The sequence below is a fragment of the Plecotus auritus genome (assembly GCF_963455305.1).
Source record: "Plecotus auritus genome assembly, chromosome: 3".
Taxonomy (NCBI): Eukaryota; Metazoa; Chordata; class Mammalia; order Chiroptera; family Vespertilionidae; genus Plecotus; species Plecotus auritus.
Genome location: NC_137772.1, coordinates 126,714,097 through 126,731,470, shown reverse-complemented (window position 1 = coordinate 126,731,470; position 17,374 = coordinate 126,714,097). Strand labels below are relative to the sequence as shown.

Sequence of the window (17,374 nt, the reverse complement as noted above, 5' to 3'; positions counted from 1 at the left end):
CATCTCTGTCAGAGGAGATAGGATGCAGATGTGCCTGGCACACTCAGACTAGATGTTTGTTGAATGACTAAAGGAATGGTGTTAGAATCTGGAAATTTAACATAGGCAGATTTTTTTCTTGCCTGTCAGATTGTCAGAAATGTATTAATTACACTTTGAGGAAAGTAGTTGTGTCTAGCACTTACAAGAATGTAGAAGTGATACATACAGAACAATTTAACTCAGAATACAAAATACTGATTTTTTGAGAGTTCCAGAGTCAGCACTATATACTAGTATTTAGATTTTAAAATATGAATTAGAACAATTTAATGCCATTTGAAAGTGTTAGGTGCAATGTAAGATACCTAACTTTTCTAATCGTGAATAAGATAAAACCCTAAATTTAGAAACCAACATGATTTATTGAATTATTCTTGGAAGTAAAAGGAAATTTTAGGTACTGAGATTCTATTTATACAAAAAGCATGCAAAATCAGAGTAATTTTTTCAAAAGAAGTTTAATGGGAAACAACTTGTGTGATAGCTCATGTAGCAATTAAATAAAAATTCTATACTATCTGTAGTATTTTAAAATTCTTACAACTTTGGGTTAATTTCAGATATGTGTACAGCCCTAACAAATTTTCAAAACTTCTAAAGGCCCTTGACTGTGACACTCTATTTTTATAATCATTTGCAAAAAAATCCCGTGTTAACAGTAATCGGCAGTGTGAGAATGTGTGAAGGCCGCCTCAGCAATTCTTAACAGATGGCTCTCTCCATTCATTTTCTCCAATAGGCAAACATGCTGAAGACATATTTGGTGAGTTGTTTAATGAGGCTAACAACTTTTACATCAGAGCAAATTCTCTTCAAGACAGAATTGATCGGCTTGCTGTCAAAGTTACCCAGCTGGATTCGACAGTGGAAGAGGGTACGTAATTTCACAAAAGCAATGAGCTAGCAGTGATCTTGACAAGACAATAGTAATTAATTGCAGGGCAATTACTGCTTTTTCCTTGAGCTACTATGCTGATATTTCATCTTGTCTCTTGCTAGAAGAATAGTTAGGGGGGACAACCCACTACTTTGGGTTAATTAGCGATTAAAAGATTCACATCAGCCTGGCGGTGTCACTCAGAGTATCGACCTATGAACCAGAAGGTCACTGTTCGATTCCTGTTCAGGGCACATGCCTGGGTTGTGGGCTCGTTCCCCAATGTGGGGCATGCAGGAGACAGCTGATCAGTGATTCTCTCTCATCATTGATGTTTCTGTCTCTCCTTTTTTTCTCTCTAAAATCAATAAAAATTTATTTAAAAAAGATTCGTATCATGTCGTATCTCATATGCCATACTCTCTTTCTTTTTAAAAAATTTACCCATTTAGTATTTGTTTTAAAGGATTTTTTTTTACTGCATTCAGTATTAGAAGTCCTAATTTAGGCTTTTAGTAGTTACTCTAAAGATACTTTCTTACCTAAAAATTACAGAATCAGTCCAAAGATATGGTCCAACTAAGAGGGCAGGTTATATATACAGAGTGTGCAGAGTGAAGGCTTCCACCCCATATTCTTGTTAGGGTTGATGCCTTTAAATAATCTTGATGGTTTAACTTCTTAGAAATAGCATTTACTGGAAGCCTTCAGACTTTGGGGTCTTAAAATAATGTTCATATTGGCAAGCACTGTGTAGTTAGTTAACTGTAATCATTTTGATGCACCCTGAAATTGTGGCAGTTTCAACAAAAAACTCAATTCCTTTTTTAACTTTCACTTTCAATATCTTTTGAGTGAAGGATTGAGATTAGACTGGGGGGGAAATCTGTAAAAAAAGGTATAAAAATTCCATTTCATGTCTATTCGGAGAAAAATGTTCAACTTAAAAATTACTTTTACCTTCATATAATGGTATAGTTTCTCTTATTGCGTTAAAATGATCCTAGCATCTGATTTTTCTACTAGACCTATAATAGTAGTAGTAGTAGTAAAAAGTGAAGGTTTTTTTTAATGTGGTTATTTGTGGAAGTCATCCCTCATTTAAAAATGTCTTTTCAAAGGTCAAAATTAAATTAGTGAATTAGAAATTTAACAAAAATGTAGACCCTTTAAATTTTAATGTCTTAAATTTAACTGACTTTTCCAACAAAAATAGTGGAGCTTTTAAATCTGATTTTTAAAATTAATCTTTTGTAAAAAAATAAAATTTTAATACCTATTTGGTTTATTCAGAGATGGAACTTTTAACATCTTAAACCAATCATTCGCCTTTCAGATTGCTATTAAAGTGATTTTTAAATATTTACCTTTCTTCAGGTTTCTGGGTGTGTTTGTTTGTTTGTTTTTTCTTACAATGGAAAGTCTTGTGATAAACCTTACACTGGAAAAGGTTAATTTGTGGATTAAATTTTATGAGATTTTACAGTATATCTCAGTTTCAGCTCCATTGGTCAAGTGGGTTAATGGGCCAGTTTGCCCACCTCAGAAAGCTTGTCTCAAAGTCAGATGAGTTAGTACATGAGATATAAAGTTGTAAAAACATAAGAAGTAAGCAAGCATAATCAGCCCTGATTTTCTTACTCCTTAGTATAGTTTTGTATCATGTACGTAATTTCTAGGACTGTGTTGAAAAGCTTTGCTGTCTCTCTTTAATGATAGTGTCAGAAAAAGGTAATGCCTTTTTTTTTGCAGTGTTTAAATTTTCTGCAGAAATCTTTCCTACATGTATTATAATTAAGTGGTATTAACTGTTCGAATGCCTCCCCCAGGATGCCCATATCTATGTATTTACATGACTATTATAGTCATAACTATATTTCTGTGTGATTTCCAGTAAATACTATTTAAATGAATAACAATGCTATAATATTAGGTTCAATGGAGTAATTAGATCGCTACAAAAGAAGAAAGACATGCCTTCACAGAGGTCACTGTGATTTGAGAGGGAAGGCGCTCATGTTACTTTAGCATGTCTTTAAATGAAAACAATAACATTATTTGATTATTCTAGGAGATGTTTATGATTGTGACTCAAATGGTACTTATTTGTAAACAGTTAAACTATCTTGGTATTACTCAACTTGGGGACTTTTCTCTAAATAGTGTCACTGCAGGATATCAACATGAAAAAAGCTTTTAAAAGTTCCACAGTCCAAGACCAGCAGGTGGTTTCAAAGAACAGCATTCCTAACCCTGTAGCTGACATCTACAACCAGAGTGATAAACCACCTCCTCTGAACATTCTGACACCATACAGGTACGGCTTCAGGGGTTCCCAGGGCCTTGTCAGTATTCATAAGTTGGAAGAGGATGACAGTGCTGTGAAAGTATCTTTCAAACTTTGAAGATAAGAACTGCAGTATTACAGTGAAATTAGTTATTGGTACAATATTGTTAAAGTGTTAATATTTCAAAATATAGATAAACTTATCAAGAAAAGAGTGAGTTCTAATATTAGCTTTTAAATGTAGACATCGTAAGTGGAAGTGAGCACATTACATAACAGTACTGCGTGTATTTATGTTGATCCTCATATTCAAAGTCACTCTTAAAGGGACCTCATAATCAGTTAGAATGCAGCAAAATAGCCGTCTCAGCATTTCAGCCCTGCAAAGACATTTGTTATTTAATTTAGAAAAATGTATTCTGCAGCATTTGGGGTTTTCAGGAGTGAAAATATAGTCAACAAATTAACTTTCTGTTATTGTAAAATGTAGGACACATTATCAGGACCAGACTTCCAAGAAAAAGAATGAAAAATAAATAGTGCAAAAAATTAACATTAAGAAACTATGCTTTTTACAACACCTTTACTACCTCCCATAACACGTGCTTTCTTTCCATATTTCCTGTCACTTTCTTTTCTGTCTCCCTTTTCTTTTTCATATGCTTTCTCATTGCACATCGAGTTCCTCTCCCATCTTTTTACCTTCAGAGGCTGAAGGAATGAAGGAGGTCATTCCTTCAGCCTCTGATGAGCAGACGGTGGTGGGGGTGGTCCTCACTGCCCCCAGGATTAGCCCTGTGAGTGATAGTCCTACCTAGGCCTTTCAGATTTCAGTGAGTTTTTAGCTTCTTTTTACTGCCTTCGTAGGCCATTGGTCCTTCTCAGGGGTGCCCAGAGTTTTTCTTGGTCTGAATTCCTGTACCTTCTCATGGTCCAAGAGTCCCAGTTTGGACCTATAGCTCTGTTGGTAAAGCAACAGTTCCCACTACATCCCTTTCTTTCAGGAAGGGGAGAAAGGTTCTCTCAAAAAAATGTGAGAGCCCATGGAAACACTGATGGGAGAGGAGCAAGATGCCACATTTTTCTAAGGAACAAGGATACTTTTCTGGAAGCTTTAGCACATGTATTTAAAATCAATGATATATGTAAATAGTGGTTTGTAAGCCTGAAGTTTTAACTAGTAATTTTGCTTGTGCTCGACTAACCACTTATATGTGAATAATTAGGAACAAGATGAAATATTTGTGATGACCTTAAAATTTTAATTGCATAAAAACAAATTGACATATATATATGTATACACACACACACACACACACACACACACACACACACACACACACACACACACACTAGAGGCCCGGTGCACGAAATTCATGCACAGGGGCGGTGTCCCTCAGCCCAGCCTGCACCCTCTCCAATCTGGGACCCCTTGAGGGATGTCCAACTGCCCCTTTAGGCCCGATCCTGGTGGGCCTAAACGGGCAGTCTGACAACCCTCTCACAATCCAGGACTGTTGGCTCCCAAACGCTCGCCTGCCTGCCAGCCTGATCACCCCCTAACCACTCCCCTGCTGGCCCAATTGCCCCTAACTGCCCTCCTCTGCAGGCCTGGTCGCCCCTAACTGTCCTCCCCTGCAGGCCTGGTCCCTCCCAACTGCCCTCCCCTGCCGGCCATCTTGTGGTGGCCATCTTGTGTCCACATGGGGGCAGGATCTTTGACCACATGGGAGCAGCCATCTTGTGTGTTGGAGTGATGGTCAACCTGCATATTACCTCTTTATTATATAGGATTGTATGTGTATATTCAGTTTTATGAAAATAAAAATCTTCTTGACTTTTTAATAGTATGTTTAAGAATAGCAGCACCAATTCAAATGTACTTTTAAAAATATTTTAAATTTAATTTAATTTTTTCATGTCCACTTCTCCTTCTCCCCCCCCTCCCTGTAATCACCACACTATATAGTCCATGTCCATGAATTCTCTTTCTCTTTTCTTTTTTGCTCAATACAGTAATATTTGGGGTACGTAAGCACAAACTTTTGCATTTGAGCTTAAGTATGACACTGTCCTAACATAGTTAATATATGAGAAGTACAATGTGACTGAAAAATCAAGTGTTTAGTTCTATGAACATAGGACATTTCTGCTTAAGTTTTTATGTCAAGGTTAATATTTGTTTAGTTATGTGAGTTTCTGACCTCATTTAAGTATTAGCTTCATTCTTTTAAAATGTGAATTTATTGTACATCTTAAATTTTGCAGCAAGTTCATGCTCAAATTTTCTATATTTTTATCTATATTGAAGGTCTAGTATTTAGGGAAACAAATTATGTTTTTCACAATAATGTTATTAATGAAATCTCTTACTGCACGTTGCTTATCAGTTAGAAATTTGGAAAAGAAAGGATTTTAAGTAATCTGAGGTTAAAGTATAGAGTACAATGCACTGGTTTGTTAGTGGTTTTCAGAGAGTGGCCAGAATAGCCCTCAGAGGAACTAGGCCTTTATCATTTGATGAGGAGTTTACAGGACATGGCAGAGCAGGAGATGCAAGGACAGATGGCTTTGCCCCTTGAATAATTCACTTAGCTTTCTTTGATTATTTGGGCATAAACTCTTTCCTATAGTTATTTCACTAATTTTTGCTTCCTCTCTGTGCCTTAAATGACTTAGTGAAATACTGATTTGAAATGTGTTTTTCTTCCTCTATAGGCCAGATACTTTTAAAGCATTGATAGACTAGAGTATTTACTTCATATCATGATTAGTTTTAGATTTACTATTGATTTATATTATACTTTGAAATCATGTTGGCTGCATTATTTTAATGAATAACTTATACAAAGACTTGAAATATTCTCTAGACCATAGTAATTATAGCAGTGCCTGAAAATGAAATGATTACAAGTGAATTTTCTTTGTTGGTTACTTCCACTTTAAAAATATTTCTTTACTGTTTTCCTTAGTCACATTTACACACTATGAATGTGTTTCTTTTTTCCTAAGTGAATTTTTAGATATTGTGCAAAACTGATTGAGTAAAGGGGACAAAATACTTAACTAATCTTTATCCTCATAACATCGACGTTCCAGAGTAAAAGTAAATGTATGTGTATAAAGAATCCATCTGTTTCTGTGTATATAGCCCCCTATTGGAATAAACAGATCATTTGCTAAAGTAATTGAGGTATTGAATATTACTGTTTCTGAGCCATATTGTGATTTTTAGGAGTACTTTTCTATATTTAAATCTAAATTTGCAGGAGTACTTTTTTTACCTGATTATTCTAGAAAAAGTTGTTCTTGAATACTTAATATTTTTTTCAAGTAAGGAAATCTGAGAAAATTAATACTGTATAGGACAGTTAAAATGCCCCCTGCAGATGTTATAATCTCATGAGTTAAAAGTGAATTAGGTTTGGCTCATTGAAAAGAGTGTTGGCCTGCAGACTGAAGGGTCCCAGGTTCAATTCCGGTTAAGGGCACATACCTAAGTTGCAGGCTCCATTCCCAGCCCTGGTCGGAGCATGTGCAGGAGGAAACCAATCAATGTGTCTCTTTCACATCGATGTTTCTCTCTCTTAAAAAAAAAAAAAAAAAAAAAAGAATTATGTTATTCCCATATGAAGATATCTAACAGTCTTTTTTCCCCCCCCTGACTTGTAATATCTTGATTTATAGAGATGATAAAAAGGATGGGCTGAAGTTCTATACTGATCCTTCCTATTTCTTTGACCTCTGGAAAGAAAAAATGCTACAGGACACAGAAGACAAAAGGAAAGAGAAAAGGCGTCAAAAGGTAAATAACTCCATTAGGGGAACTGTGCATATAAATGTATAAATGGATTCTTGTTTGGAAAGAAATAAGTAAATTCTTTACTTGAATGGTTGAGATGTTGGATTTAGTGATGAAGGTTTTTTAGAGATTGTAGTTTATACAGGAGGATACAGACAAGTCCGTCTAACACAGTAATACTATTTTTCGGTAAATACTCTTGATTTTGTCTCTAACACTTGCTTTGCTTTCACAAAAGTAGTGGCTAAAATTTCAGTTTTGTTTGTAACCATGTTTTAGAATTTTTCTCCTGTTCTTTCAAATTCCATAAAGCAGTCAGTATTCCATATCAGAAATAATTATTTGCTTCCATCATTTTAAAGCTTTCTTCATAACTGGATTGCCACCTAGCTGTAATTAATGCTTTAGTGAGCTGTTCATATTGGATTGAAAAGCGTATGATCTGCAAGTTCAGAAGATTGTACTTACTGGACGTGAGACTCCTGTGGTGGGTAGAGGGAGGCAAGGTCACTGCACGTCTGAAGGTTGAGAAGCGCTTTTGAAGTTGTGAGCACTCTTGGAGGGACAAGCTCACTCTCTGCAGGTGTGGGGACTTATATTTTGAAAATTGTTCCTTCGGGGCCCAGAAATTAGGCTTAAGCCACTGAGAAGAGTTAATTCTCCAAAGGCTATGTTTTTTAAAAATGACCATCTGGTTTGCTTGACAAATATTAGAATGCTTTAGTTAAGAGAAATGCTTACCTTTTTGTGGGTTCGAGGTCTTAAGATTTGGGGGCATTTAGGTGTCTTAGCTCAATAGGAGTGACAATTTGAGATGGAAGATAATTTGAAATTTGAAACTAGGATTTACAACAGAGTACATGATAACAATTTGCAGACTGTAAGTGTAAGATGTTACCACTGAATTCTAGGAGAGAATTCCAAAGGCTTGGTTTCCTCTTTTCTTGTGCTCATGGGTTGGGATTAATTGGGAAATCTTGGAAGAGTTGCTGAGTACTCAAGTGGAGGATTATTCAAGCTAAGAAACTACGAAGTATTCAAGTGGAGAAAAGGAAGACCCCACTCACTGGGACAGAAAAGAAACAGATACTTAGTGATGTTAGTCTTAATCCCCACACTTCTTGGTAGTAACCAGGCAAAAGTCCTTTTAAATTACCTTCTAGGTTTCCCTTCTCAGTGATACTTTCGGCAAAAATATTTAATTTTTCACTAGTGTTCTTCAGGGGAAAACAGTCATAATCTACGTATGATTATTGTGTCATCAAATTTAGTTATCATTTCCTTGGCAGTTTTGTCTCATTCCACATTGTTCAAACACATAAAATTATGATAAGGATTTTTTATTCATTCATTTATATAATGATTCTTTTTTTATCTTTATTGTTGAAAGTATTACATATGTCCCCTTTTTCCCTCATTGACCCCTTTTAGCCCTCCCCTGCCCCCCACCCCAGGCCTTCACCACCCTATATTGTCTGTATCCCTGATTATACATAATGCATACAAGTTCTTTGGTTGATCTCTTCCCTCCCTACCCTCACCCCGCTTTCCCTCTGAGATTTGACAGTGTCCATACTTCTAAGATTCTCTTAAAAAAAAAAAAAAAGTCTTTTAATGCTGGATAAACAGTGGTGAAAATGATAGGATTACCACCCTCATGGAGATTGCAATAGAGTGGGGGAAACAAGCATTAAATAATCATGCAGCCCTCTGGAACTCATAAATAGGGAAAGAAATTAGAAATTCTAATACAAATCTCCTTTATATAGGAGCAGAAAATGAGGCAAGATATCCTTCATTCTGGAAATCCTCTGGGGTTTCTGGAAAGCAAGTCACTTTCAATTTGGTATTGACAAGTCTATATGAAGGAAAAATTTGTTTAGAAAATTAGGGTGTGAGAAATCCATTAAAAAACATTTTTTAAATTATGGAAATAAATACGTAGTTGGAAGTATGCAGTTACAATGCTGGTAAGTGTTGTGAAGGAGAAGTATGGTGTGCTGGGGATGAGATGACAAGGTGGGGATGACAGTGAAGAGGAAGTGGAGTGTCAAGGACAGCCTCGGGGTATCTTTCACAGATCCAACCATGGATAGAAGTTAGCTCAAGTCAGTGTGTGGGTGCAGGTGTGCTCGTGGGCGCATGTGCGAGCACATATAGGTGAGAGGGTGCTGGAGGAGTGGAGGGCAGAGGAGGTGGGATGCTTCTGAAGTAGCTAAGATCATTCTGGTCTAGGGAATAGTTTGGCATTTTCTAGAGATCTGAATGTAGGCCAGTGTAGTTGGAGCATAGATGCATCACTGTTAACATTTTGTCATATGTGGCTTCTGTGTGTGTGGTGTGTGCATGTTGATGGGTAAATTTGGAGGCTAAACTATTGCAAAGAGAGTTACTATAACAGTCCCTAAATATGTTAGCATTCATCTCTTAAAAGTAAGGGGGATAGTCTAATTAATTTAATACAGTGGTTGTTAATTAGGATGTGTATTGGAATCCATTGAAATCTCCCTCCTTTTTGTTGTTGTTGTTGGTGGTGGTGGTGGTGGTGTGTGTGTGCGTGTTTTAAGTATACAAACAATACATGCAGGTTGTGAAATGCTCAAATTACACTAAAGTAAATGCATTAGTTTAGAAAATTTGGGGATATGTTTTTCTTTCATGGACATAACTACGTTAACATTTAGCAGCTTGGCACACATATTTTTAGATTTAGATTTTTTCAGTTCATAAATATATGCATATACATTTCACAAAGTATTTTTATATGCATAGAATTGTACTATACACACAGACATAAACATATATTGCCATAACTGAAGATGTACTTCATTCTTTTTATGAAGTTATGTAGCATTTTAATAGTTATCATAAACTATTTGCCCATTGCTAGAGTAATGAATATTTAGGTTGTTTCTAAATTGTTACTATTACAATACTGTAGTAGATATCCCTGTACTCACGTGCAGATATTTCTTCAGAGCAAATTCATAGAAGTCAAATGTGAGTTTTAAATTTTGAAAGATATCATCTTATTGCTCCTGACCCTTAAAACACTGAACCAGTTTATACTCCTAACAGGCCTCCTCCAGTCCTGGATATTATTTTTTTTTTATGAGCCCTCCTTACCTCCAAAAAATCTAATTTGCATTGCACATCTATTCATCTTTATTAACCCTTTATATATGTTCTGTGAATTTCACGTTTACCTTCTTTGCCAATACATTGTCTGTACCTCCTTACCCGAAAACAGTCTAGTCGTGTGTCTTCACTACCACCGTGAGCTGCCTACCATCCTCACTAGACAACCTGCATAGCTTTCTGACTGGTGTTTCTACCTTTCTCCTTCAGTCTGTGCTCCCCAGCCTAGAAGGATCTTTTCAGATGCCTCTTTTTTTCAACATGTCAGCCCTTCTCTTATTCTTCCCTTATTCTCCCACTGTTCCTGGCATAAAGAACATTTTAACATAGCCTTTAAGGTCTTGCCTACCTTTCAGCTCTTTGGGGCCATTAACCTTCATTTGCCTCTCACCTTCTTTCATTTCTCCTAAGTGGTGTTCTTCCTCCTCCTGGGAGCCCGTGCCCACTCTGTCTCCTCTTACCTGCTCTGACGGGCTCCCTGCAGTCCGTGCCACTCACACATAGGTCCTCCCTCTCACTCACTCCCGGACGCTGTCCTTGACTTCCAGCTTAGACAGCATTCTACACGTGGTGCATTTATGTTTTACTGCATTTTATTATAATTAGACATTTATTTCTGTGATTTTGTAGGCTTCCCCCACTGGACTGCAGACTCCGTGAGGGCAGACACCTGTCTTTCTGTTGTTGTTGTTTTCCTTTTGTATCATCGATGCCTGGCACGTTTGAGACATAGCAAGCCCTCTAAGCTCACCTGGATTTGGTCATTTAGTCAGCATTGATTGTGTGTGCACTCTAGGTAAATCACGTGTGGAAGGATTGTAAGAGGAGTGTAGAACTTAGAGGCACATAGTTCTTGTCCTTAGAGATCATAACATTTTATGAGGGAACCAGGAAAAATATATAAACAACAGAAATAATTGTTCTCGCCTTTAAAGAAGTACCTAAGTATTTATTGGATACATTTTTGCTGGCAAAGTAGGGCTGGGGTAAGAATGAGTCTTTGTATGGGAAGGTAAGTTCGTACCTTGTTTTTGTTTTGGGTTTAGCTCATTGCAGGATTAGCTTAAATATTTCTTTTAGAAACTGGAAATAGAACATTTTGAATTATTTTTTTTGAAAGATTGCATGTTAAGCCAGTCAAAATTGTGTAGGGGTGGGAAATGATTTCTCTGTATGGTGCCATCAGACATTTCATCTGTATACTATAGATCTAAAGTTATAGTATATTTAAAATCAGCTAAACGCCTAGTAAGATGAAAATTTGTTACTAAAAATGATAGTAAGTAATTCTGGTAGTTGCAGCAGAGTAATTTTCATTTATTGTGTTAAATAGTTAAGTATTTATTACTTTTGGGGGGTCTGTGTTGGTTAAGAGTAGGCACTGTGTTAGAATTTTCTGACATTATCTGCACATCATGCTTGTGTCCTGAGCATTATAACTGCATTTAACCTGTTGTCCTTTCTCTCCTGTCTCGGCATGCTTGCTTTTCTTTTCTTGGACTTCAGGAGCAAAAGCGTATAGATGGCACAACCCGTGAGGTGAAAAAGGTTAGAAAAGCCAGAAACAGGCGCCAGGAGTGGAATATGATGGCGTATGACAAAGAGCTCAGACCCGACAACAGGTTGTCTCAGAGTGTGTACCACGGAGCATCTTCCGAGGGATCCCTGTCCCCAGATACTAGGTGTGTGTGTGTGTGTGTGTGTGTGTGTGTGTGTAGTAATGCCTCTGAGTAGTGCTTCATTTTATTTATTCCTTGGACGTGACTGGTAATAGTAGATTTGGTGTTTATAAGGCCACAGAATGTTTCACATCTTTTCTTAAAAATAAATTTTATATATATATATATATATATATATATATATATATATATGTATATATATGTATATATGTATATATATGTAGACACATACACACACACACATGAATTTTGAATTAATATTTTAAAGTAGTTTTATTTTGCGTTGGGTAACATTGTATGATTTTTCATATCTCCGACTTTCTTTTTCAGTTAATCTAGATATGTAGTGTTTTGACATGGATTCTGAATTTGGGCTTAATGACTGCCAGTGACTTACATTTTTATTGTAATCATTTAATTCTTTGTCTTACTCTTTAGCTTAGAGTTGAATTTCTTTTACTATTTGATATCAAAACCATCGGTAGGTAGTAATTGATGTGGTCAAGGAATAATTTCTTTGCTCCTTTTGGTAACCTTTGTAAAAAGTGATGAACAAAAGGTATTTATTTCTTCAGTTCACTAATCTTATGTGCTCTGATTTCACAAGAATTCTGTTGGTGTTTACTTTAAAATTGTGTTAGCAACTAAGTAAAAATATTTCTTGCAGGTGTGAATGATGCGATCAATAAGTCACATTTTTCACAAAAGGGATTCATTGAACAACAGGGACTGACTAGTCAATTTTAAATTATGGTTTCATTTCCTATTTCTGCTCTTGTAAAGTTGTTGTCTTGCATTTGCATGATCTCTCTTAAGTCTTCCATCAGCATTTAAAAGTTCGAACAGAATTCCTATGTGATTGAAGGATGTTTCAAAAACAACAACAACCTGGACCTGGCCTTAGATCTGTGTCCTTTTAAAATAAATTTTGTCTTTATGATTTCAGTGCTTAGCACAGACTGCATACAGAAACTGCTTAACATTTGGTAGTTACAGGGCCTGTGAATGTTCCTGCCCCAGAAGGGCTCTAAGTCATTGGTTGGATATGAGGCAAGTTCTAGGTAATTTTTCTGTACAAGTTGTTATCTGCTAAATATTAGAGAATTATTAGAGCTTTAACTGAGCTCTAGTCTCAAGGTTGGATCTTTACTAGATGTACCGGTTAATAATGTGGATTTTGTAATCAAAGAAAACACGATAATTTCAAGAGAAACATCAAAAGTGCTTTATTCAAAGTAATGTCCATCGCTAGCTACACATTTCCCCCATCTTTCAGGTAATTTGTGGATACTGTCCCAATAGAACTTTTCTTGTTTTGAGGCAAACCATTCAGAGACCCAATTTTCCACTTCTTCGTATGTTTTGAAGTGCTGCTCAGAAAGTGCGTGTGCCACCGATCCGAACAAGTGGTAATCTGAAGGAGCAAGGTCTGGTGAATACAGCGGGTGGGTTAATACTTCCCAGGCAAGATGTTTTAACGTGTCTTTAACTGGTTTTGAAGTGTGCGCTTTATCATGAAGCAAAATTACTTTGCTGTCTTCTGGAACATTCTGGTTGTTTCACGATCAAAGTGTGGTTCAGATAGACTATTTATTGTCGGTAGCGATCAGTATTTACCGTTTCACCTGGTTTTAGAAGCTCATAATACACCACACTTTCCTGATCCCACCAAACGCAGAGCATTGTCTTCTTTCTGAAGCTATTTGGCCTTGCATTCGATGTTGATGGTTGACCTAGATCAATCCATGATTTTGTGCATTTGGGGTTCTCAAATAAATCCACTTTTGATCACCAGTCACAATTTGATGCAAAAAAGACTTTCTTTCGTGCTGTTGAAGCAACATTTTACTGATGACTTTTCGGTTTTCCATTTGTCTTTTGATTAGTTAATGTGGCACCCATTTTCCTTCCTTTAAAATCTTTCCCATTGCTTGCAAACGATTGGAAATTGTTTGCTGAGCAATGTTTAATCTTTCTGCAAATTGTTTTTGAGTTTGACACGCATCTTCATCCAATAATGCTTGTAATTGTTGGTCTTCAAACTCTTTTGGTTGATCTGGACGTTCTTTGTCTTTCACATCGAAATCATCACTTTTAAAGCATTTAAACCAGCATTCACAAGTATCTTGAGATGGAGCATGTTCACCATTAGCTTCCCCAAGTATACGATAACTTTTTCTTCAAAATAAAGTAATGAATTAAAAATTCCCGCAAATGTTCTTTTTGGCACAAAATTCGACATTTTTAAGCTAAAAATATCTATGATGTTAACACCTTCAGCAAATTTGACATATGAAGTTTTGAAGCTTGCTGTTAATACAACAAAATAGCATACATATCAAATTGCATATATCTCAACATATGTGTAACTCCATCTATTGAAAAAAATCCGCATTATTAACTGGTACATCTAGTATGTCAGTTTGTTTCTGTCAACAATTCTACGCATAGTTCTTTGGGTGGGAGAAGCACTTAAATTTGAGAGCTCCCAATATGTCAGTTTGCTTTATGTGCGTTGGTTTTTTTTCCAGCTAATTTAGTTGTATTGTTTATATACTTTATTTTATAATACTCTGCACTCTTATTTCAATATGTACAGACAGAAAAAATGATTTTTTAATCCCTCAGTTGAATGGTTGATGCTCATTCTAATATCTGAGATTAGATTGCTTCATGCTGGGTATAAAATCATGCAGATGGTTTAGTATCTGAATTTTTATGTTTTTAGATATATCTTTACTTTTTTATTTTTCAAAAAGCAAATGGATTAATCAGTTTTGTTTCTTTAGAATTTCCTTTTGTCTCATACTGTTTTTCATGGCCTCTCACTGTGTGCATATCCCAGATAAATAGATTATAATTAATATTGTACTTGGATTACATCCCTTAAATTAATTTAAAAATTTTTTATTTTACTAAAGTGTACCACTTTTTCTTACTATAAAATAATATTTTATATTTGGAAATTACAGAAAACATTAAAGTATTATCCATAATCCTATTATCCAGAGAAACCACTGTTTGCATTTTAGTGTACTTTTTCCTTTTTGTCTTTTTTCTGTAAAGGTGTATATGTTTTTTGTTTACAAAATTGGAGTCATGCTCTATACTTTCTGCCTTTTGACTTTTTAATGTTTTATATTCATATTTTAAGTATTATTTAGAATCACGGCTTTTAAATAACTGAGGACATTTTGAATATTAAGTTTTATGGCTTGTATATAATAAAACTGTTCATATAAGTAATATATTTTGTACATAAAAAGTGGTTCATATAAACTAATCATAAATTTTTGCTCTCTCTGTAGATTATCAGCAGTGGTTTGATTTTAAGTGTAAATTCAGGATGGAAATTCATTAAATTCTTCCCCACGGCTCTCTTTCACTATGATCTGGGAGATATGAGACCTCCATGCCCAGTTGTCCTTGTGCTGTTTCTCATCCTCTTCTGGGCACTGTATTACAGCTCTGACTCTGCCCACCTCTCCACCCACAAAACCCTGGGGGAGTCCCTGGCTTCTCCCACCAAGTCTCCACTGCTTACATTTCTTCCTGTTTCCATATCATCTCACTCCTACCAGTTCTCTCTCCTGTAACAGGTAGTCACAGGACCAATCCACTCATCTCCACATTGGTGTGTGTCTCTGTAGCTGATTTCTACCTTCCTGCATCAGGGTCTCTGTCTCCAGCAGTCACCCCACTCCTCACCTCTCCTCCAGCCCACTGGGCTCCCCTTTAAATGAGCCTTCACTCTTAAACCAGTCCTTTGTCCTGCCCACCCTTCCTCCAAGTCCTGCCCTCCACAACTCTCCTGCTGTAATTCTCAAATTCAGACATTCACTGCCTGTTCCTTTATTCACTCATCTGTCTGGCTTTCCTCCTTTTTATTGACTCCTTTTGGCTGTGTCACAAAGCTGTTTATAAGGATAGCACTCTAAATTATTCCAGAATATTTATAATTTCTGGCTCCTCCTCTCATGAGAAGCACTCTATTTTTTCCAGATCACTTTGTTTCCTTTAGAAATTGTACACATAGCGTATGACATAGTCACATACACAGAGTCAAACATACATCACCAAGGACTCCAGGGTTTTAGGTATTTACATTGTAAAAATATGCTAGGTTGTTCCCCCATTAAAAACATTTTTAACTTACTTGCCAGTAGTTTGCATAGTCCAAAAGATAGGCACACAGTAATATAGAATTTACTAGGGGCCCAGTACACGATTTCGTGAACCTTGAAAAGAACTGTGAGCCGTGAGGCTGCGATGGCACAGGGGCGGGCCCCTGCCCGGCTCCTCCCACCACGGGCCCTAGCCCCCTGTCTGCCAGCAGCCCCGCTCCCGCCACTGCAGCTCCCATGCACTGATGGTGCCGGCCCTGCTTGCACCTGCTCATGGTGTGGAGCAATTGGGGCTGGCGCCAGAAGCGGGTGCAAGCCGTGGCTCCCAACAGCGGGTGCAAGCCGTGGCTCCAACAGCGGGTGCGAGAGGTGGCTGCCGGCCCCAATCGTCCCTCAGGAGCAGGGGGAGGTGGAGAAGCCCTGAGGGTTGATCGAGGCTGGCAGCCGCCACTCACACCCGTTGACATTGCCTAGTGCCAGTAGTGGGTGCAAGCGGTGGCTCTGGCACCAGCAGTGGGTGCGAGTGGGACCGGCACTGGCAGCAGGTGCGAGTGCTGGTGGGACCGCGGCGCACGGGAGCAAAGAACCACCACAGGCTCGCCCCGATGACAGCGACCGGTGCCCCCGCTCACCTGCTGTGGCTGATGCCCGCCATGTTCCACGCTCTGCCGCCTGCTGCCAACACCCGCCATGTTCTGCACGCGCCCCCTGGTGGTCAGAGTACATCATAGCGATCGGTTGTTCCACCCTTCAGTCTATTTGCATATTAGGGTTTTATATATATAGATACTGCAATTAGGGAATAAAAAGATGAATTATTAGTTATTACTGCACTGCAATTAGGCGGGGGTGGGGGGGGAGAAACAGTCTCTCATCATGTAGAGAGCTTTTTCTTATGTCTGAGATGCTCCAGTTAAGGGAAGCTACTGTCTGATTCCGAGATCCAAGTTCAGTTGCTATCTCCCCTGCTCCTCCACATCTCCATGTGTGTCTGCCTGTTTCCTTCAGAGAGAGAAACACAAGCTGAATCCTACCCGAAGCCAGCAAATAAATGTGAGAAAAGTCAGAACAAGAAAAGAAGAGTGGGAGAGGAGGAAAATGGGCATTGAGTTTATAAGTGATGCAAGGACACTGGAGCAGGCAGGGAGCACGAAAGAGGACAGAACGCCCAGAGGGTTTGTCATTTTGCTCTCTGCATTGCCATCCTCAGGCTGCTCACCTGCTTTGGCCATCATGAGAGGATATGCAGCCCCCATACTGACCACGTGTCCTGTAACCAGGCCAGGAGCACCACTGTGCCTTACTAACACCATTTTGTGCAGCTGTGACCTTTACAAGTCCCTGTGCCCCCTCACGAAGGCTTCTGTCTGTCTGAGCTCCGTCAGCTAACATACAGTCTCCATCCTTTTCAGCGTTTCGCCCATG

The 17,374-nt window shown here is 37.8% G+C and overlaps 1 protein-coding gene across 8 annotated transcripts in view; it reads left to right on the top strand.

Annotated features, from left to right (window-relative positions):
* The window catches only part of WASF3 (WASP family member 3), a 191,058-nt gene that overhangs the window by 165,840 nt on the left and 7,844 nt on the right, over nt 1-17,374 (top strand). For 5 of the 8 annotated variants that reach the window (XM_080659108.1, XM_080659109.1, XM_080659114.1 and 2 more), the window contains 4 exons: nt 782-916; nt 3,083-3,236; nt 6,894-7,011; nt 11,653-11,828. In XM_080659108.1, coding sequence (XP_080515234.1) covers nt 782-916; nt 3,083-3,236; nt 6,894-7,011; nt 11,653-11,828 — 583 coding nt within the window. Of the gene's footprint in view, nt 1-781; nt 917-3,082; nt 3,237-6,893; nt 7,012-11,652; nt 11,829-16,957; nt 17,125-17,374 lie in introns of all 8 variants that reach the window. The other 3 variants (XM_080659112.1, XM_080659115.1, XM_080659113.1) reach the window with 1 other exon arrangement.